Source organism: Coccidioides posadasii, chromosome 4 (genome assembly GCF_018416015.2).
Source record: "Coccidioides posadasii str. Silveira chromosome 4, complete sequence".
NCBI lineage: Eukaryota > Fungi > Ascomycota > Eurotiomycetes > Onygenales > Onygenaceae > Coccidioides > Coccidioides posadasii.
Window position 1 is genome coordinate 3004361 of NC_089410.1, and position 22059 is coordinate 3026419.

Here is a 22059-nt window from a genome sequence, read left to right on the forward strand (position 1 = left end):
TTGCCTTCAGTGCTGAGTTTGCTGACTGGGAAGCTCATCGCTGATATTGTAGAAAGCCAAGGTTGCCAGGAACTCAGAAAAACAGGTCTGTAATAACATAGGGGGGTACTTGGGAAGACTGATAAGGTGTGCGGAATTTTAGGTCTGTACGGAGAAGGCCGCAGGCTGTTCAATTTATGTGCCTTGCCAGACTGGCAATTTATGCAGGATAGAGAGTACTCCGTACGTACTTGTGGGCTATGAGTTATATGGGAGCGTTTTCGTGTGTTACAGGGCAGTTATGCCAAGCCTCCAATACTTAACCGCTGTAAAGTTTAAATCAAGCATTCTCACCATCCTGAAAGAAATCTCTTTGAGGAGGTTATTTGGGGGTTGTGGTGCTATATAACACTTGTAACACACCCCCCTGATAACTTTCAGCAGCTTGGCTAGATCTGAGAAAATCCAACTGTTCACATCCTCCGAGAGATCTGTACTGATGTGATATTGGTTAGTTAGTTACATCCTAAATGCATTATCCAAGAATTTGTACAAGCATGTTGAACGCTCAACTAAAATAAATGACCGGGCTCTTTGATCTCCTTCTGCCTCGGCCCTCCCCCACTATTATATCTCACTTGTGGAAGTGTTTTACTGTCTTTCAAGGATGGATAACACGCCACCAACCAGATGGAAACTTCCCGTCACAAAAATCAGGGCTTCTTGTTCAGCACAATTTCTTCCACTGATACTTCTCACATAATCAATGGCATCTTCAATTGAGGGCAAACTGGCTACTTCAGTGCAGGGATCCAGACCTTGCCAAGTAGTTGCTAATTCTTTCTGTAGAGTGAGTGTTTGAAGTGTATCCGGATCAATGTTTTTGTTGACAAACTCTGGGGGGCACAGCTGATCAGTTTTTGCATTTTACTGTATGACCGGCTATTTAGCACATACCAATATTGTAGGACCGGCCTTTGTGTGTGATATTGGTGCAAAACAAAGCATACTGGAATGTCACAGAAAATTCATTGTATAAAATACGATGAACAGTTTTAAGAAGTGAGACAGCGTCTCTTGATGACTGTTGATTGAAAATAAGCACACAAGGTAATTCCCTGAAATTCCAAATGTGAGATCAACAGGCATTTAAAACTATAGCAGACTGACACATGGTAGCAACTGACCTTGCCTGAGAAACCCGTCCAAACCAGGAGCAGGCTAGTTCAAGACTCTCCTTTGTATGTGCACCATCAAGATACCAGGATTGTTGCCTGTTTGTGAGAGTTTCGCATCTCCCTCTCCACACCAAATTTTCCAGACCTTGAATAAATTGGTCGGGAAGTGTATCAGGTATGCAGTTTGTGGCAATCCCAAGCTTTTTCAACACAATGCTTGCTAATATGATTGCTAGAGAAGCATTCTTCTTTTGGAAATGTTCTGCTGGTTTGATGTTAATATTGTCGAGCACAGAAAAGTTTCGAGCCATGTTGAGGTTAACCCCCTTTTCTATTGCTCTTTTCTTCAATACCTCCATCGCATGAGGCTGCTGCGGTACTGTATACGCTGGACATCCTCTTTTAAATATCCCCGCTTTGTGCCACGCTATTTCTTCGATTGTATCACCTAGCACAGCCACATGGTCAATGCCGAGCGTGGTGATACCAGTAGCAACAGGCTTCTCGATAATATTGGTCGAATCGAATTCACCACCCACTCCGACTTCGTATATAGCAGTGTCAATTCCCTCGCTTAAGAAAACATGGAATGACATTAACGTTAGAAATCGGAAATACGGCGGTTTGGGCACTGGATCGAGACCGTCATTGTGGCCTGACGTTTCAAGAGCGTCCCAGGTTTCAAAAAAGTACTTTGCGAACTTTTCCTCAGATATGGGCTCAGAGTTGATTTGTATCCTCTCACGCACAGTTATTAGATGAGGAGAGGTGTAAAGTCCTATTTTTCGCGGCACCCCACACGATTGGCGATACTTTTGAAGAATGGAGTTGACATAGGCACAAGCCGTACCTTTGCCTTTCGTGCCACCGACATGAACAATATTGAGTCGGTCGAGATCGCTAATCTGATATATCATAATCTCAGCTTTGTCGAAGTGGCCCGTTGCTTTGAAGCACCTACAGAGTAGCCCAGACATTGCACCCATTTTCTCATCTGATGTACAGCCGAGGCATTTATACTGTGGTTTAGTCGTTTGCGTTCTCTCAAAAGTGCGAAGCCTGTCTGAGTCGAATTTAACTTGCGAATCGCATCCTGGATTTTGTGAGTCGACAACGTCGGAAGAGATTGTGAGGCTGAAAAAGCATACAAAGTAATTTCGCATTTTTCCTATCGTCTCCGTCTCCATTACTTGATCTACACCAAGAGTGCTTGCTGGCGACAGGTAAGAAGGGTGATCTGATGTCGAAAATGCTGACAATTCATCGTGGAAAACGAAATCGTCCAAGTGGCGACCTCCTTTCGGTCACCCCTTAATTGGGCGCCGGTGCGATCCGTTCCGCACTGGGCCATATCATGCAATGAGCAAGGATCCGGGTGGCAGCTTGATAATTTAACGTTTACGCTCCCCTGGTCTGGCGCTTATAGCCGTGACGTGATTGGTTTGAAATCATGTCTTCGGTTTGAAATGTTTAGTACAATTTTAGTTCCCGAGCCTGAACTCGGGTTCTTAAACAGAAACAATGACTCGCGGAGATGAGACGCAGTCTTTTCCAGATGTACTGCGAGTTCAGACGAATCTCGAATCTTATATAAAAAGACAACATAAGATGGGCGCAGGTGTTGGGTACGGCATTACAATCCTGTACGAACCGGCTTGCTCTGACGATGTTCTCTATGAGTAAGGCCTCATTCATTCCATGGCCAGCGAGGTCGTTGACACGTCTTCAGTCTTGTTGCTATCCATGGGCTCAACGGGGATGCATTTGGAACCTGGACGCACAAGGAGAGCCGGGTGATGTGGCTGCGTGACTTACTACCCAAGGAATTACCCAACGTCCGAGTCATGACTTATGGTTATAACGCAAGATTTCACAACTTCGCCGGGCATCAGGATCTCAGAAATATAGCCATGAAGCTTCTATCTGAACTGGTAGACTCGCGAAAGACAGCCAAGGTGAGAGTTTCCCCCACTGGCCTTGGGCGCTTGCTGAATATTCGGTAGGAAATCAACAGGCCTCTAGTCTTCGTCTGCCACAGCCTAGGCGGAATAGTTGTTAAAAAGGTTTCGAGATTCGCTTTACGAAATCGAATACTTTCTAAATTGTCATAGGCCCTTCTCATTCGCTGCCCGGAAGAACAGTCCAACATCCAAGATGCAGCCTACGGAATCATTTTTTTGGGTTTGTGCTCCGTATATCGGCTCCTGTCACTAGCAGACTAATGACGTAGCAACCCCTCACGGCGGCACTACCATTGCAGATACCGGGAAAATTATTGCAAACATCATTCACGTCTGCTCTCCATTTCGGCCAGCTCGTGGATTACTGGGCTCGATTCGGAAAGATTCAAAGGTACTCTTCGAAATTACTGAAGACTTTGTGGAGCGGGCGAGAACACTACAAATTGTATCCTTCTTTGAGATGGAGATGACCGGTTTTGGCATCTTCAAACGCCTTGTACGTTACTACTACTATTGCTGCTCACCGAAGAAAACTGACCACATATCCAGGTTGTCGAACAACGATCGGCGCTCCTCAATGTTCCGAACGAGATCCCAATTGGACAATTTGCAGATCATCGCAGTATTGCACGGTTTTCTTCTGTGGACGACCGCAACTACAGGCCTGTAATCACGCGCCTTCTTAAATTCAGACAGGATATCACCCAAAAACCTGCTAGATTCTCTCACTCTTCTGAAGATGCTCAATGTAATGTCGAAACTCTTTCCTGAGCGCAGCATTTAGTAACATTGCCTACAGCCCCGAAGTCCGATTTCGATTCCGATCCCATATTTGAGGTTCCGTTTGATAGATGCGTCTCGTTTCGGGGAAGACAACAGCTTCTTGAATCCATGGAAAAATATTTCAGCCAACGTAGCTCGAATCAACCGTTGGTATATGCTCTAACAGGACTAGGTACTCCAAGCCTTTTGCCTTCTTCAAGTCCACACTACTAATTGCATCACAGGTGGATCTGGCAAAACTCATAGTGCCTTACAGTACGCTCTTAGAAACCGATTCAAGTATAAGAATGGCGTGGTCTACTTCAACGCGAGTTCAAATACCACGTTACTTGCCGACTTCCACCGTATCTACGACCTCTTAAACTTAGGCAATACCTCAAACAAGGTAGATTTTCTCAGGCAGTGGTTCTCAAAACCCAAGAACTCCAGCTGGCTTATGATCTTTGATGGTGCTGATGATTTGGTTTCTGTTCCCCTTTCGAGATATTTCCCCAGCTGCTCTTGGGGTCATATCATAATTACAAGCCGAGATCAAGCTGCTGTTGGTCTTGTAGCCCCCGCTGGACACTCTGTGGAACCTCTAGATGAACAGGCCGCTGTTGGGCTACTACTGGAAAAAGCTGCAATTGGTAGCCCGACAGGGGATGATCTCAAGCAGGCGACTGCAGTGGTAAGGAGTCTAGGACACCTTCCTCTAGCCATTGAACAAGCAGGTGCATTTGTTCGAAGACGCCAGAAGTCACTGAAAGACTATCACCGCCTCTTTCAGGACAAGCAATACGAGATTTTGAATGTTACCCCTGGGATTAGTGGCTACGAGAAAACCGTGGCCACTGTTTGGGAACTAAGTTTTCGTCAGCTCGAGAGAGATGCTCCAAAAGCTTCCAGTCTTCTTATGCTTTTCTCATTTCTTGAAGGGAATAATATATCCGATACCATGCTCCACAGAGGATGCTCAACTAAGAGGATATGGGGCCGTAATGGTGAAACTGCCCAGCTTACCCCTAAAGATGCAGGGCTTAATCAAGAATTAATCACTCTACTTGGTGATGAGATGCAATTTGATAGCGCCATCTCACAACTCCTTGCGTCTTCTTTGATCCAAAGAAATGACACTGGAGAAAGAAAGGCATTTTCGGTCCACCCGCTTGTTCAAAATTGTGCATCTCATAGAGTATCGCCTAGAGAGCGTCAAAAATGGCAGGTCCAGGCTATATTGCTGGTGGCCCATGCATTTCCATTTAGTGTATACGTGGATGAGAAGTACGTGACTATTTTTAGTCCCTGAACCCTTGCTGACCTTTCTCTAGTTTTGGCGTCATTGGACGTGGGATGTTCGTGCATATTCCTCGCATCCTAAAGGAGTTTGATCAACTCATGCCAGATGGTTGTGATGAATACTCAATAGTTAAACGAGCTGTCACTGTGTTGTTACTGTCCGCTGCGAAATTTCACTTCAATCCATGGAAGAATGAATGCATCCGCAGAACCAAAGATCTTCTGGAAGATGAGCATGATTGTTATCTGAAAGCGTGGGCTACTTTTACAGAAAGCAAAATTCTACGCATGCAGGGCAAAACTACGGAATCTTATAAGGCCTTGGAAGAACACATCCACAACACGGCATTGCCAGGACTAGATGAAGACTTAATTTCTGATGTGAGGTACAATGCGACAAAAGGTGATCTTGTGGTCTCTTTTGCGGAAACTCTCATAAAGCATGGGGATCTCCTACGCGCAAAAGAGGAGCTGACTTACTGGCGGCCACTAAATCCAGACACCCCATCGACAATGGAGCGGTTAGTTTTACAAAACCGCGATGTAATGCTGGGGAGGATTCTTCGAAACCAGGGTCGATTTGTCGAAGCATTATCGTACTTGGAGAAGCTTCTTCAAAACCTCTCTGCCGAAGATTACCTCGTGAGCACAGGTTGGCAGATGAATTTAGTCACGAACGTTACTGACTTGTACTGTGAAGTGGGGAGGCCTAAAGACGCAGAAGCAGTGCTAGATAAAGTCCTGGGGATAAGTTATAGTCAGGGCTGGTATAATATCAGCACGGGAAGGCGACTGCGGCTTGCTCTTATAGAGAGCTTCATTCGACGTGGCTTGTTTACAGAAGCTGAGAAGTACCTGCATGAGCTAATTCCGATTGTTGAAGCAATCCGTGAGCCAGACATCAACCAGAGTACAGAACACTTCCGTGTTTGGGCCGGGCTAGCACGGATATCACATCTTCAAGGCCAGTGGAATGAAGCCCTTGACCGATGGAACCATACACTTGCAATTGTGGAGCGGTCTGGCTGGACTCAGGGATTCAACCACGGTATTGTTCTGTATTCCATTGCTCAGGTACTCGCACGGGTTGGTGACATTACTGGATGCCAAACTACCCTCACTAAAGCGGAAAAGAGCCTGGCTGTGGAAGAAAGGAAGTACTGGATTGTAGGCCTCGGTTCATACTGGTATGACTACATCGTGACTGCACTTGGGAGTGAGGGGAGCAGCCCTGTGGTTAATTTGGAGAAGTGACACCACAAGTTGTTGTCAGAGCGGCGATATGTCCTATCTGTTTTCATGTAATTCACCAGCCAACAATTTCCTCTATTAGTTTAAACCCTCTATCTTTCAAAAATAACAAAACAATTAACAAAGAAGCTATGGAGTTTGCATAATTAACTGCTTGGTCTACAAAATTTGCAATGATGGGAAATCATTTTTTTGGCCTGTCTGTAGGTCCCAAATTATGGGCGTGGGGCGAAGCCGTTTGTCACTGAAAATAATGAGATGTCAAGGGTTAGCAAGAAAACAGATATTCCTCTCCCTGACACTGAACTCATGTTAAGGAAACCACTGAACCACGGATCTTCCTGAGCCCTTGCTGTTTAGACAATTCCTCAGCCCTATACAGGTCCAGTGCCTGATCTCGTGTGCACTTCCAAAGGTCCCCCGGAATGGCGCCCTTCATTCTTAAGAAAAGGTTGTGTTTTGTGATCAAACCTGTATCTGGCCGGGCGAATTCCATTGGATTAATGATACGGACGCGTCGAAACATCTGAATATCGGGTTCATCGTTCTCCCGATGTTTCCTCTTTCCGGGCTTGTTCATTTTCCCCGGGTCCAGGGGCACATGCTCATCGGGATGAATATCCTTCCACGTAGGTGTTTGCACCGCTCGGCTCGGTTCCTTAACACGACAAAATACGGTTCCGCAAGTAATGCTACGGCATGTCAGCAACCTTGAATGAAACAGTAGCAAGAAATAATCCCATTAATAAATTTTGATACTGTCAGTTTGGAAAGAGTAGGCTACAATATCGACTATCTATCCGAGATGGTAAAGGACGCTTTCACTTACCATTCTACCTCCTTATCCGTTGGGCCCTGGAATTCCGCTCCACATCTTGGGCAAGATGCTCGCACGCGTTTTTCTTTAAAGAGCATACACATGGCTACACGCTGTCCCGGATAAAAGCATGTTTCCCAAGGTTTAGAAATGTCAATCAAATTCCGAGTACCGGACTCCTCTATGAGGAATTCACCTCTGTCAATCATTCCCGGTCCGCAGCCAGACGCTTTGAAGTTCACCTTGAGGATTGAAATCAAGGCTTCGGCAGACCGGACAAATTCCAGGTGAAAGGGACTCTCTTTGTTGAACGCATCAATCATGTAGACAGGCTGCTGGCGTTGGACCTGAGTCGGAATATGTAGTAGAAAGCGTTGTATATCATGAATCATTTGGAACACTCGTAAGTTTGTCTGGAGAACCTTTTCGCTTGTTTCAAGCAGGCGTCGCCCCTGCTGGACGCTTTGGGCGATGCTATTGGCGATAATGGCGAGCTTGGTCGTCCCTTGATTTGATAACACTTGTATCTTCCCCGCCAGGGTCTCGTATTGGCGCTGCTCAGCGCGAGCGTGCATGGTGGTGGCGTTCATTTGGACGGTCAACAGCAAGACCTCAATGGAGCTGGTGTGGGCTGCGATCTCAGCCCGGAAGTTTTGTATATCAACTTTACGGCAAACAGCCCACTTTATCCTACTCCACCCATCCTTGAGCTTTGAACTTGTTCCACCGCCTTGCAGATGTGGTTGGTATTTCTCGACCTTCTTCCAGAAGGAATCAATCGTTCTCTGACATTGCGCGGCGGCCTGTTGCAATGCGAGTTTCTCACCGTGCTGAGATCCGTCAAGATCGATGCGCTTGACGCGCAGGAGCGCCGTCTCGAGGGAGTAGAGCTCATTAAGAAGCTCGCGGTATGTTGATCCTGAGTTGGACGACTCACGGAGAGCATCAATGACAGTTCCGACAAGTCTGAGAGCCGCGAGGAAATCACCAACAGAAAACCCGAACCCCACAGACATCTTGTTGCAAAATATGTTGTGGGAGTGGTCAGATATCATGGAGAGCCCAATTCAGGCCATATTTGTGAAGGACAAGGCTTTAAACATTCAGAGACGCACTTCAAAATGTGGCTGTGCTCTAGTTATTAATGGCCGGCGATGCAGCTGGTCAGTCAAGCTCTTCGCATGCCCTCCTTGCCGTAGATTTGCTTGAACATGAGTTACTGAAAGAGTACTGAGTACAGAGTATGGGGGTCGAAAATCCACCATGTTCTGTTTATCATGCGGCCCAGTGCAGGGCCAGCTGATATTTGTTCAATCCAGGAAGAGTCTTTTCTAGGTAGTAAACCAATACCAAATACTAATTCTAATTGATTTTTTTTGTCTTTTTTTTTTCTTTTTTTAATGCTTCAACAATAGTTCTTTCTGGCATCATATCAAAAGGAATGAGAAGAATTTCAACTGCGGTAAACGCGATCAAACTGATATGATCAGAGTTGCTAGATAATTTGAAAGAATTTTAACAGTAGAGCAATTCCTCAACATCCTTAGAGTAGTTAATCAGTTAACTAGGAACTACTAGCTAGGTCAAAAGCTTGCGCCCTCCCCTTACTACCCACAGGTTACAACTCTGGACTGAGGATGTGTGTAGCATTTTGGGAAAACTCAGGGTCTCTCTTGATTAGAAGAGGTATTTCAAAACGCTCTCAAGCAGAATAAAGCAGCCTGATATGTTTTGCTGCCTAACAACCGTCGAGACAACAGCTTGGCCTGTTGAATCGCATGGAATCTGATCGAACTTTATTGGCATAAGTAACTGTTCACACGCGCCGAATCAACCAAACTTGTCAAGCAACAAGAATCATTCACAGTGTCTATTTGAAATGACAGGGAACTTTCGACATTTCAGTATGCAAGAATTCAATTGACATTGGGGCCTTTGCTATTTTTCTCCTCATTTTCAGTTTTCTCTTTCTTTTCTCTGGGTTGCGATGCTCGGGTCCCCACCTCCACGGGCGTGAGAGAGCATCACATTGCGCAGAGCTCCTCAGGCCGAGGAGACATAGCTTAACTGCGATTCCTCTGTCGAGGCTGTTTTCTATGGGCTGCTTTTCCCCGGTCCACTGCCTATTTTCATCTTGATACCCTAAATGTCTCTGTTTCGCTCCCCAGTTGACGTATCGTCATCCGACGAGGATAGTGTATCCGACAAAGATGAGTATAATCATGATCGAAATGAACACCAGCTGCCCCATAATGAAGATGCCACCGGAGATCGGTATGAGAGGCGCGAACGTCAACCCTCGTTCGACGAAGCCATCACGGGTTCATTTGAAGGGGTCTTGGAGCATAGAGATCCAGAGCATGAAATTGCTGGATTAGATGCCGAGGGACACGCGACCATTATGACGACCGCTCTGCTGGAGTATTATTGTCTCTCCAAAGCGACAGAAATTCTCAATGCCCAAGCGGGGAGTCATGGGCGATTCACGCGCGAATCACCTGAGGTTCAGCTCCTGGGGCGACGTCTTTATGCCCACAAATCTCGGTTCCTGTCAGCCAATGGAGTCCTGGCAGCTGGTGTTGACGGAGATGATTGGGAGACGACCAGGAAATACTACAGGGAAAGTTTGGATGTCCTTGGGTTGTCCGCATTGGAAGGAATGGATTTGAACGCGAGAGATTCTCTACCATCTTGCACAGGGAAGAAAAGTGAAAGTCGAGTAGTGCTGGGTCGCGGAACCACGGAAAGATCGCCGCAGGATCGCGACGATCTAGGAGCAAACAAGCTGCCCCTGGGATCAGAGAACAGACCTCCTGCTCAGAGACTACTGACTAGCGGTACCGAACTCACGCTTGGGGATCGTCTACCAACTCCATTGAATTTTATGCAAACGCCGCCCGTCCACCCAATGAGTCATATTCCATTCGTGAACCTACCGGGCGTCTACCAGTCATATAACCCGAGCATTTTGATGTCTCGATACGCAGCAGAGTTTGAAGAAGAATCTTTGATAGGAAAAGGTTCTTATGGTGTTGTGTACAAAGCGAAGAACTATGTCGATGGCCAGTTTTATGCGGTTAAGAAAATTCCCCTGAGCTCGAAGCGAGTAAAGCAGTTGCAAGATCGCGGAATACAGGAATTGGATCATATTTTGAGGGAGATTAGGACACTTGCTCGGTTAGATCATGGGAATGTTGTGCGGTATTTTGGTGCCTGGGCTGAATACAGTGCTGCGGTGCAATTGCCTTCAGAACCAGCCAGACCGGTGAATAGACCTTTAGGCCTTTTAAGTCAGGGCACAATGGGTGAAGATGAGTCAAGCCACGGGGTTGTGTTCGAAGATTCTAGCCACGGCATCGTTTTCGAAGCCTCTTCTAGGGACGAGCGTGCTTTTGAAGAAGCTGTCTCACTGTCAAGTTCTCCAGAAGTTCAGCGAGGGGTTAGAGACACAGCGGATTCTCGAAAGCCTCGGAGAAGCTTTGTTGAAAGTTATAATGGGGAGGATGACGGCCAAGTGGATGAAGATGAGGTGGAATCAATTGGGAGACGGTTTAGCTACGACGCGAAAGCTCAAGCAACGATTTCAACGAGCGAATTGGAAACTGATATATTCACTGATGGAGCAGGAGAGAACATGTCTATTCAAGTGGACCGCAAAGCCGTCGGTGGCAAGGTGTCCCCGATCACTTTGCACATACAAATGTCTTTACACCCACTGAGCTTAGCAAAGTATCTTCGTACGCAAAGCGATGAGTCTGCAGGTGATTCACCACGCCATTGTTACCGTCTCATGCCTTCGATTCGTATTCTTCTAGGAATCCTATCGGGTGTGGAATATCTTCATGCCCAAGGAATTGTCCACCGCGACCTCAAACCGGCAAATGTCTTCCTTTCCCTTCCCTCAAGCCAAGATGTAACGCCTTGTCTGCCATGTGAAAGGGACGGCAAATGTGCAACTCACTATACTATTCCACGAATCGGCGATTTCGGCTTGGTTGCGGATATATCTCCGTGCAATGACGGGGAAAGCAACCGGACAAGTATTCACACGAGCCCCGGCCCTGTTGGCACCGAATTCTACCGCCCACCGGCATGTCAGTGTAAGCACGGCACCCAGGGTTGCAGACGCAACCATTTCCACGCCAGCCCTCCCGAAAACAGTGACAGCCCACCTTGCTGTTGCCCGGCCAAGGTTGCTGGCAAACTTCAAATTGACGAGTCCCTGGATGTTTATGCGCTCGGGGTTATACTCTTTGAGCTATTATACAAATTCGACACCCGTATGGAAAGACAAATGGTGCTGTCAGATTTAACCTGCTCCCCAAACGGCTTTGGTTGGGCGAAACGTGCCTCGCGCACCAACATGCCCGAGACGGGGGTGGAGCCGATTTTACCGAGCGATTTTATGGCCAAGGTTGATTGTTCTGGAACAACCGTCGGTTGTGAGGACAATGCAGTGGCGATTCCCGAGAAACTTGCGCAATGTATTACCGGAATGGTGGAGCTGGACCATCGTAGGAGATGGACGTGTAAGGACGTCCAGTCGTGCTTGGAAGAAATTCTGTCCTTGACGGAGGATAACTCGGGGGGATGAAATATTACACACAGACGGACCTACAGATGCAAACACCGGACATATGGATTTAATAGCGAACATGGACACTGTCCCTGTGATCATGTCGTGATGATTTTTATGCGTTTACGAAGAACTCCCAATCATGAAATAGATAGTCGACATTAATAACCTGAACAGAAATTGATTGTAAAGTACATGCCACTGTAAATTGAAAAACCCAACATTCCAGTTAAAAATCTAGTTTTGGACTTAGGTGTAATAAGGGGATATAGCTAATGACCAATTTTGACCCTTTCCGATCCTGGTGGTCGGGCCTCAGGGAACCCATAATCCTTCATCTCGACCCTCATCCGATATCTTTTTCGCCTCCGTGTATTCATCTTAGGAAAAAAAAAAAAGGTCTTTCATTGGTTTATTGAGTATACCCCATACGGCACCTGCTAACCAAAATACCGCCCAAAATTGCAAACTACTAATAGAAATTTATGGTATATTGGCCAATCTCTCTGTGAGGCCAATCATCTGCATTGGCCACTGCAGTAAGGGTCGCCAAGAAACGTTTAAAGACCGATATATGGCTTCGAAAAGGTGTCCGCTCCAGCCTTGTGACCACCAGCACGCGTCGAGCCGACCCAGTATAACGCAGTAGTGTGCGAGAATCACCAGGGCCATCGGCCGCCTGTTTTCCAAGTGCGTCAGGTAAGCCTCTGGTAGAACAATCGGCCAGCGAAATACCGTCTCCCAGCTCGATGGAGACCTTTCAAATGAAATTCGGAGTTCTCGGATGGCGTGATTGTATGCGGCTTTTTCCTCGGCACTGATTTGGGTGACATTTTCGCCGTTGCAGTCGTGCAAATAATCGAGAGCATTAATTACATCCCTTGATATAGGCTGGGAGCACGTCGGGTCTGACGGTCGGTGGACCAGTGGCCCGAGTTTGCCCTTGCGGATGATATCCCAGAATGCGGTCAAGACGCCTTCGACGCCGCGGAAGAGGAAGAAGTCCTGTAGTACCTGCTCGACCGGCTCGCCGGCACGGATGTTTCCTGCCGATTTGGAGAATGCAAATGCCAAGGCGGCGATTAAGCTGGAGAAGGCGAACACCGCCTGGCAGTTTGAGGGTGTAATGTTACTGAGTTGTGGTCGGAACGAGGACAGGGCTAGATTCTGATGCCGGGTGGCCAGTTCTAGGTACTTTCTGCGGTCATCGCTTTCTTCCGCACAGTATTCGAAAAGATGTAAAGCTGCTATTGCCAGAAGGCCGTGCATGAGAAAAGGGTGCGACAAGGCTTCCTTGGGAATGTAGTTTTTCCATATCTCCTTGTGCTCATTATTATAGGATAACGTGCGATATGTCTGAGTTGTGTAGTGATGTAGCAGCTCGAGGTCATGAAGATGCAGGTCAGAGGTAAGATCGGTCGTGGGCCCGACGAAGGAGCTGAAGATGTCAAGCTGGTCAGCGCCGGACGGAGTGGTATTGAAAGCATTCGGAGGAGTAGGCGGGAGATAGGCTGGGGTGGCCCCTGTGTGCAGGTTGTTCACGGGGTTCACTCGACCTGCTGTCGCAATAAGAGCACCGGGGGGAGGAAGGACAGGGCGGGCTTGTGACAATGGCCCATGCTTTGCAGCACTGGACGACTTGACCGGAACTGCAGCGAACTGGCATTCGATATTGTGCTTCTTGCAATTCCCGCATGGCGGAGGAGCCTCGTCACACTGTGCAACACACAATAGCAAGTTAGCTCCAAAATGCGCAAAAGAGCGAGAGATCCAAAAAGCAAATGAAGAGCACACTTAGCGATTTATCATGGACAAACGACTGGAAACCGCGCTTCGGCCGTCATACCTTGATTTTCCTTCTTTTGCACTGCAAACATCCCAGGCGGGACTTGCGATGGCTCCGCCTTGGGCCCATTACTGAGGAATTGGACGGTTAGCCACTCCCTTTCGCCGATAGGCGCGCGCACAGATCGGGATTTTTCAGAGCAGGGAGCCGTGACGGCCCGGCCGGTTACATGGCACTGGCTTGATCGTAGAACTTATGGGATGGCATGCCCCGTTCATTCACGGCCGGTTCAACATCTCGCTACGGAGCAGTTCTCGGGGGGGGGGAAAAAAAAAGGCTCCTTCGGGAAGTTCACGGGTCTCAAACGGCTGTCCGGCAAAGAGGTGCTGCTCTGTCGCAGCATCACGCTTGACTCGAGTCTCTCTTTTTCCAGCCCTAGGCGACTTCGAGATGGGCCAGCCTCGTCCGCCCCAACCAATCGGCGGCAATCTACGGCGGACTGGGGCGACCTGAGCCGACAAGCACAGTCTAACCCTATCTAGGCCTAGCGCCATCCTGCACCCTGCGTAACTCTCGCCAGGTATTTCCTGCCGCCCTGACACTGGACGCCCTTGCATCTTGGATCGGAGCAAAAGCACTACAACGCTGTGCTACAGAATGGCTTGGGGGCTCTGTCGCACAGTCTGGAAGTTACGAGATCAGAGATGACATCCTGGCTCTCTTCCTCGTGTGTGGATTGCTCCATCACGCGCAATTCCATGTGAAGTTTCCCCGAGGCTATTTCGATCCAGTCTCTGCCGTTGGGCCACGATCATCGGTGTTTGGAGAATGGAACACCGCTGAAAGTCCCTTCGCAATTCCGTCTTTTCCTTTTGAAGTACCGGAACCCTTAAGGACAGCTCCGTCAAAAAGACCGACGAGGCTTGAGAGAACCCAAAAAGGCAACTTGTTGGGATCTAATATTGGTTTTGAGCATTGTACTATACTTCAAATACCTCAGAGGGACCTCTTTTGACCTCTTTCTTTCTATGATACGGTGTCTTTGGAGTGCGTTGTTGTAAGATAGCTGCATTCTTTGACCTTGATGGCTTTGTCAGCTCCAAGCCATGCCGGACCATACTCCTTTAACTTTCCTTCTGAGATATATTCTTGGGTTAATAGTTGGCTGATAACTCGCTTTGGTATTTTCTTTTTGGCATGGATAGTGTTCCATGGAACGTTCATTTAATATGTTACTGTGGCAATTTACTCCAGACAAAGACTTGGTGAGATAAAGATCAACTTTATAATCTGTCTCAATATTCTTCTCACATAACCATTTATATATCCAAAGGGCACTTAGGATGTGGCAGGATCCATCCACTCCTTTCAGTATCACCCAGCGACACTGCAGTTCTGTGTTGCTCGAATCTGTTCTGCTAGGGTCTTGCTCTATGTTACTCTCCTCTCTGGACAAAGCTTGGCATTCAACGTTTGAAGTGAAACTAGAATCCTGATATGCACCTGCGCGGCAGTACAGGTGGCTGTGTTCCCAGGCGAAATAAACTTCTGGCAGTGGTCCCCTCCTGGCTAGACAACAATCTATACAGGCAATCTAGATTCAAATCGTCAACGAAGCTAAGATTCCATACTTACGTCTACTCTAGGTATGGCCCTGTCGTTACGAGGCTACCAGTCCATATCTCTTGTTTCCGAGTATGAGCCATACCTTTGCATTTTAGAGGCCTTATCATTCGACAACGTTTTCAGTTCTCATCCGAACCGCGTGAAGGCCCTGACAAATTTTTGGTTCATTTTGAAATTCGGCTTGTTATTTCATTATTTGGAGGTTGCAGGTATGGAATGTCCTGAACACCTACCTTTAGTAGTTTTATGTCATTTGTGCCATGCTATCAAAGTCTGCGGCACTTAATGGAGAATTGGCAGATCCTCGGCCTTTGGAAATTCAGTTGCCAGCCTGTTGTTCTTGTTGGCGCTCTGCTGCCATTAAGAGCTGAGATCTGCCAGTATTTCTACTCGACCTTTATATATAACCTTTGGTACTCTTCATTGGCATGGTTCAACTCTCCTTGAAAGACTTGCAGCGCTTTTGTGCGGCTGTTATAGGCTTCTATAGTTGGTTCTGATAATCGGGATACAATTGGATAGTCTCTTTTGGGATAACACTTGGTAAAATGATCCCTTCTGCATTTATTCTTTGGGTTCTTCTGTGGAGACTGGCTATATCTGCTGCAATTTCTCCTCTCCTTGCCCCTACCAAAGACAAAGAGAGTGCAGAAAGGCTGCTTGAGCTCCAGGCCAAGGCAAGAGAGAACCTTGAAAAGGCACTGGAGGAGCGCGCACTCAAAACTAGTGGCGATGACGGAGGTCATGGATGTACCCTTGAGACATTGAAGATCCGTAAGGAATGGTGAGCCTCTTATTGCAAACATTTGAAGCAATACTTAATTTTCATAGGCGCACCCTATCTGAACAAGAGCGGAGAAATTATATCGATTCTGTTTATTGTGTACAAAAGAAACCTTCCCTTTTGGATGAAAGAATTGTCCCCGCAGCCAAAGGCCTTTTCGATACGTTTACCACTCTTCATATCAATCAAACACATACAATCCATAACAATGTGAGTATTCTTATGCCTTTCCGCTTTTGGATCACGAATCCTCGCTAAAATAGACTAGTTTTCTTTCTTACACTGGCATCGTTACTTCACGTTTATTTACGAGAAAGTTCTCAGGGAAGAATGTGGATATGAAGGGGAGCACCCGTAAGACTATCTCCCCTTTCCAAAAAAAGAAAAAAAAGAAAAAAAAAAAAAAAACCTATCCAACAATCCTGTTTGTTAACCATGAGAAGATACTGGGAATGGGGATACGACGTATATGAACCGGATAGCTCCCCGATTCTCGATGGCTCAGATTACAGCCTTGGGAGCAACGGTGCTGCTGTTGAACGCAATGAGACATGGGTTTTATGGCCTCCCCCGCCATTCGAACCATCAAGGGAGTACAACAGCGAGTTCCCAGCAGGAACTGGTGGAGGATGCGTGCATACCGGTCCATTTTCCGACATGACCGTCAATTTTGGTCCGATTTCGCAAGCATCTTATCGGCGTCTTGAGGGGAAGTTTGAATATCGACCTCACTGTCTGAGGCGCGATTTAAACCCATATATCGGGCAGCACTATCTTGCATTTAATTGGTCCGTCTGGGTTATTGAGGAGAGCACCGACGTGATGGGTTTCCAAGCACGTATTACAGGGGATAGGAGGCAGGGTCATTCCAACTACCAGCTCAACAAATTTGGAGCCCATGGCGGTGGGCATTATTTCGGCGGTGGAATGAATGGAGCATGTAAGTGATTTTCAGACGTTGATTACAAGTTCTCCTTCCATATACTCCAACCATTTTTGATATACTGTACGTCTGGCTGATTAGCTACGGGCAGTCTCGGACCTTTACGCTAGTCCACAGGACCCTTTATTCTTCCCACACCACGCCCAAGTAGATCGTATATGGGCAATTTGGCAGTGGCTGGATATCGAGACGAGGAAAGATACCCTTTACGGTACCCTAACTTATGAGAACCTTCCCCCATCTCGCAAGGGAACTCTAGACGATCTGATCGATTTGACGCCTATCACTGATCCAGTACAGATCCGCGACACCGTAGATGTAATTGACGGGCCATTCTGTTACTTCTATGAGTGAGTAGATCTTACGGGTTGGGGCCTATTCCCCAATAAGTACGGAGCAGGCCTATTTACTCCACAGCTGCCAGGGACCTTTTGGGTCGCAATGAATACTGGTGTGGACGGACATAGATCGTCGAACAAATGAATTGCCAGCAAGATGTATAAATGTGTTATCTCATAGCATAAAGGATTGTGATTTAAGAGCAACAGGTGCTCCGTGTTGGCGGCGTTCTTCAGCTGTCTATTACTGATGGTCGTCGGCAATTTCGGTGCCATACGCCCGGATGACGACATATCACGTGATTAACACGGAGCGCCCGCGCGTCCGCTGCCTGACATAAGCAGTTTAATTGGCAAGCACGCCAAATGCGTCACGTCAGGAGCAACTCGGGGAAACGCGACTTAACACGAAAATCATCTTCCATGATTTACCATCCTCTAAATTACTTTCAATTCACATTGATCGCCATCCCACTTTGCCAATGTGATCATGTCTGAAGCTATTCTGAAGCCACAAAAGCGAATTCTCGGCGATTCCACCAAGGCTCACGAGAATTTGCAACCTGTATCTCCTAACGCGACGAAGAAGCGGAAACTTGAAGCCGATCAGCCCAGTATCATTACAAGGCCTCGATTGCAGGATGGATTCCGAAAGGCTGCTACTCCCGCTTCCAGCCAGTCCCAGCATAAAAGCAAGTTCGTTGAAGAAGTTCTGGAGAAATTGACGCAGGACATCAGCGGGCTTAAAGAGTCCAATGCAGAGAAAGATCAACAGTGGGAGCGGCCTAGCCTTGATGATTTCGATCCTACGAGGGACTCTCTCTGCTTTCAGCAGATTGAGGCCGAAGAGGGTCCGTTTTCAGGTGACCAAACCGCGGTGAGATTATTCGGCGTTACAGAGGTACGGTCCATTAAGATAAACCTAGGGAGCCGACGTCAATGAAGCTGACATTCTTCTTACTCAGACCGGACATTCTGTTCTTTTACATGTTACTGATTTTAAACACTATCTATATGTTGCTGCGCCTGTTTCCTTTACCAAATCGGACTGCGAACCGTTCGGCGCCTATCTCGAGAACCACGTTGGGAATCACCAGACTGTGATACACAACGTCCAAATGGTGATGAAGGAAAACCTCTTTGGCTTCCAGGGTAATCAGCAACATCCTTACTTGAGGATTACTGTCACAGATCCGAAATACATCAACAGGGTTCGTTCAACCATTGAGAGCGGAAACGCAAATTACAGAGGGCTCTGGAAAGTCGGCGGCACGGATGGCATTCTTACGTTTGATAACATCCAGTATATCCTGCGCTTTATGATTGACACTGGTGTAAGTAAAGCAATGCTATTTGACGTGCCTTTTGTCTTCTAACCTAGCGACTATAACAGATTTCTGGCATGTCGTGGGTTGAAGTGCCTCCTTCCAAGTATCGAATCGTCCCCGAACATCAACGATACTCGAACTGCCAAATCGAGGCTGTCGTTCACTATCGTGACTTAATAGCTCATCCCCATGACGGTGAATGGGCAAAAATGGCACCTCTTCGAATTTTATCCTTTGACATTGAATGCGCGGGTAGAAAGGGGATCTTTCCCGAAGCCCATGAAGACCCAGTTATTCAAATCGCCAATGTTGTTACCAGATATGGCGAATCTAAACCTTTTGTTCGAAACGTATTCGTCTTGAATGGCTGCAGCCTGATCGTGAACACACAAATATTAGACTTTAAGACGGAGCAGGAGATGTTGATGGCCTGGAGAGACTTTCTAGAGAAGGTGGATCCCGATGTGATCATCGGGTACAACATCGCAAACTTCGATTTTCCCTACTTACTTGACCGTGCGAGACACCTTAACTGTGACGATTTTCCGTACTGGTCGAGACTCAAAAACGTAGTTTCACAGTCGAAGGACACCAACTTCTCCAGCAAACAGATGGGTAATAGGGATACAAAAGCTACCAATACCAACGGACGAATCCAACTTGATCTTTTGCAGTTGATCCAACGTGATCATCAGCTTCGAAACTATACTCTAAACTCTGTCTGTTCCCACTTCCTAGGAGAGCAGAAGGAAGATGTACATCACACCATGATTACCGAGCTGTACAATGGTACGCCTGATTCTCGACGACGTCTGGCTGTTTATTGTTTGAAGGACGCCTATCTCCCTCAGCGGCTAATGGACAAATTGATGTGTCTCGTGAATTATACTGAAATGGCCAGAGTTACTGGTGTTCCTTTTAATTTTCTTCTATCACGCGGACAGCAAGTCAAATTCATTTCTCAGCTCTTTAGGAAGGCTTTAGAGCAGGACTTGGTGATCCCCAACCTCAAGAACGAGAATGGTGAAGAACAATACAAAGGCGCAACAGTCATCGAGCCGGTCAAGGACTACTACGACGTCCCGATCGCCACGCTTGATTTTGCATCTCTATACCCTAGCATCATTCAGGCACATAACCTCTGTTATACCACCCTTCTTAACAAGACTAGCGTTGAAAAACTCAAGTTGAAGAAAGACGAAGATTATATTGTGACGCCAAATGGTGACATGTTTTGCACGTCCAAGGTCCGAAAAGGGCTTTTGAGTCAAATTCTACAGGAGTTATTATCCGCGAGAAAACGAGCGAAGAAAGAACTCGCCGTTGAAACTGACCCATTCAAGAAGGCCGTTTTGAACGGGCGACAACTGGCTTTGAAGATTAGTGCCAACAGTGTGTACGGTATCACCGGTGCAAGCAACGGGAAATTACCCTGTTTGGCTATTGCCAGTAGCACAACAAGTTATGGTAGACAAATGATCATGAAGACGAAAGATGAAGTCGAGGCCCGATTTACGATGGCAAACGGGTATCCTTATGATGCTAAGGTCATATATGGGGACACAGACTCTGTTATGGTTAAATTTGGGGTGAAGGATATCGCTGAGGCTATGAAGTTGGGACAAGAGGCTGCGAACTTCGTTTCGGCGAAATTCTTGGAGCCGATCAAACTCGAATTCGAGAAGGTTTATTTCCCTTATTTACTTATTAACAAAAAGCGCTACGCCGGCCTCTTTTGGACAAATCCGAACAAATTTGATAAGATGGATAGCAAAGGTATTGAAACTGTCCGACGAGATAATTGTCGCTTGGTCCAGACGGTCATTGAGACTGTCCTGAAGAAGATTCTTATTGACAGAGATGTAAAAGGGGCAGAAAAGTATAGTTAGCAGCTTCCATTGCAGATGGCTTACGTGCTAACGAATCTGACAGTTACGTCAAGGACACCATTGCCGATTTACTTCAAAATAAAGTCGATATGTCCAAGCTTGTCATTACGAAAGCGCTCTCGAAGTCAGATTACTCGGCAAAACAAGCTCATGTGGAGTTAGCAGAGCGAATGAGAAAACGCGATGTAGGATCAGCTCCTACGCTTGGTGACCGTGTTGCGTACGTTATCGTCAAAGGGGCTACTGGCTCAAAGAACTATGAGAAGTCCGAAGACCCCATCTACGTCCTCGAAAACAATATCCCCATTGATACAAAGTACTACCTTGATAACCAGCTCGCAAAACCGCTCGCTAGAATTTTCGATCCCATTCTCGGTGAAAGAAGATCTGCGCAATTACTAACCGGGGAGCATACGCGCTCTATTTCCGTAGCGGCACCTACTCTTGGTGGATTAATGAAATTTGCGAAAAAGACCCAAACGTGCATGGGATGCAAGAAACCACTCGTCGATAAAGATGAGAAAGAGGGGGCTGTTTGCGAGAATTGCCGGCCCCGCCTAGGCGAGCTGTACTCCAAAACCCTGAACAAGGTATCGGATCTAGAAGTCCGTTTTGGGCGATTATGGACACAGTGTCAGAGGTGTCAGGGGAGTCTACACTGCGAGGTTATCTGCTCGAGTCGAGACTGTCCTATATTCTACATGAGGATGAAGGCGAAGAAAGACGTGGAGGATGCAGAGAGGGAACTGGCGAGGTTCGACCACGACCCCGGTGCATGGTAGGGCGTGCCAAGAGAAATTCCTCGACGATGTCATATTTTTCGACTGGGATGTGTAATGGATCTGGGATGAGAATCGATGTCCGTTGATCCCTGAATGAGCTTTTCCTTTTTTTTTTTTTTTTTTTTTTTTTTTTTTTGTTATGACCTACTACATGTATGTGTATGATGGAATTTACTAGAGTTGTATTCTATATTGATCAATTATAGGTCATAAAGAGAAATAATTTAATCATAGTCCGGATGAGCAATGACAATATTACTTTATTGAGTTCTTGAGCCTTCAGTTCCAGCGTAGCCCGTTGCCTGAGCCTCTCATTAAGACGCCGCACGTTATCTGTGGTATTGAAGCTTGTGTGACTGGTGAGGTTGCCGTTGGGGGTCGATTGCGCACCATGTGGAATTTCCAAAGCCATCCGAGAAGATTCCATCGACCTGTCGAGCTGGAGATCCAAAGGTTTGGTGACTCGACCGACAGAGACTATGACTTATAAGCTTGTAGATGACTGTCTTGTTTGTTCCACGTCTTTACGTGCTATGTGTGAGTCACCACCGCGCACCAGAATTTCGAGTCATCTTTGGTTGCTTTTCCCCGCTGGCATCTCTGCAGAATGCAACGCAAAGCTTATCGTAGTTAAGCTCCCGCAAGCACCAAAATTAGGTTGGGAATTGCGGCTGATCATTCTGCGGCGCGCCAAGCGAACCTGGTGGACGAGCCACACCTAAAGCTGAGGCCAATCAAAGGAAACTAAAGCCAACGTCTC

General features: G+C 46.9%; 7 protein-coding genes across 7 annotated transcripts; 4 read left to right on the forward strand and 3 right to left on the reverse strand.

Annotated features, from left to right (window-relative positions):
- Nucleotides 1–485: 485 nt before the first annotated feature.
- On the reverse strand, nucleotides 486–2344 carry MET7_2 (Folylpolyglutamate synthetase; the record flags this gene model as incomplete). Its single annotated transcript, XM_003067329.2, has 5 exons — nucleotides 486–875; nucleotides 937–1097; nucleotides 1167–2062; nucleotides 2119–2250; nucleotides 2306–2344. 5 exons carry the CDS (start codon nucleotides 2342–2344, stop codon nucleotides 631–633), a joined length of 1473 nt encoding a protein of 490 aa, XP_003067375.2. The 3' UTR covers nucleotides 486–630.
- Nucleotides 2345–2678: 334 nt separating this feature from the next.
- On the forward strand, nucleotides 2679–6433 carry D8B26_007846 (uncharacterized protein; the record flags this gene model as incomplete). Its single annotated transcript, XM_003067330.2, has 9 exons — nucleotides 2679–2836; nucleotides 2887–3112; nucleotides 3161–3220; nucleotides 3269–3338; nucleotides 3388–3614; nucleotides 3668–3866; nucleotides 3918–4073; nucleotides 4126–5164; nucleotides 5212–6433. The coding sequence occupies 9 exons, from the start codon at nucleotides 2679–2681 to the stop codon at nucleotides 6431–6433; spliced, it is 3357 nt and encodes a 1118-aa protein (XP_003067376.2).
- A 304-nt stretch (nucleotides 6434–6737) lies between these two features.
- Nucleotides 6738–8263, reverse strand: D8B26_007847 (uncharacterized protein; the record flags this gene model as incomplete). The annotated part of the gene is made up of 2 exons (XM_003067331.2): nucleotides 6738–7122; nucleotides 7260–8263. The coding sequence occupies 2 exons, from the start codon at nucleotides 8261–8263 to the stop codon at nucleotides 6738–6740; spliced, it is 1389 nt and encodes a 462-aa protein (XP_003067377.2).
- Nucleotides 8264–9393: 1130 nt separating this feature from the next.
- On the forward strand, nucleotides 9394–11841 carry D8B26_007848 (uncharacterized protein; the record flags this gene model as incomplete). Its single annotated transcript, XM_003067332.2, has 1 exon — nucleotides 9394–11841. The coding sequence occupies one exon, from the start codon at nucleotides 9394–9396 to the stop codon at nucleotides 11839–11841; it is 2448 nt and encodes an 815-aa protein (XP_003067378.2).
- A 465-nt stretch (nucleotides 11842–12306) lies between these two features.
- D8B26_007849 (uncharacterized protein) lies at nucleotides 12307–14043 on the reverse strand (the record flags this gene model as incomplete). Its single annotated transcript, XM_003067333.2, has 2 exons — nucleotides 13670–14043; nucleotides 12307–13539 (listed from the first exon to the last, which is right to left on the reverse strand). The coding sequence occupies exons 1-2, from the start codon at nucleotides 13736–13738 to the stop codon at nucleotides 12307–12309; spliced, it is 1302 nt and encodes a 433-aa protein (XP_003067379.2). The 5' UTR covers nucleotides 13739–14043.
- A 2258-nt stretch (nucleotides 14044–16301) lies between these two features.
- Nucleotides 16302–17316, forward strand: D8B26_007850 (uncharacterized protein; the record flags this gene model as incomplete). The annotated part of the gene is made up of 2 exons (XM_066125657.1): nucleotides 16302–16959; nucleotides 17054–17316. The coding sequence occupies exons 1-2, from the start codon at nucleotides 16455–16457 to the stop codon at nucleotides 17314–17316; spliced, it is 768 nt and encodes a 255-aa protein (XP_065981741.1). The 5' UTR covers nucleotides 16302–16454.
- A 474-nt stretch (nucleotides 17317–17790) lies between these two features.
- Nucleotides 17791–21399, forward strand: POL3 (DNA-directed DNA polymerase delta; the record flags this gene model as incomplete). The annotated part of the gene is made up of 4 exons (XM_003067335.2): nucleotides 17791–18201; nucleotides 18266–18634; nucleotides 18694–20507; nucleotides 20561–21399. The coding sequence occupies 4 exons, from the start codon at nucleotides 17791–17793 to the stop codon at nucleotides 21297–21299; spliced, it is 3333 nt and encodes a 1110-aa protein (XP_003067381.2). The 3' UTR covers nucleotides 21300–21399.
- Between the last annotated feature and the right edge of the window lie 660 nt (nucleotides 21400–22059).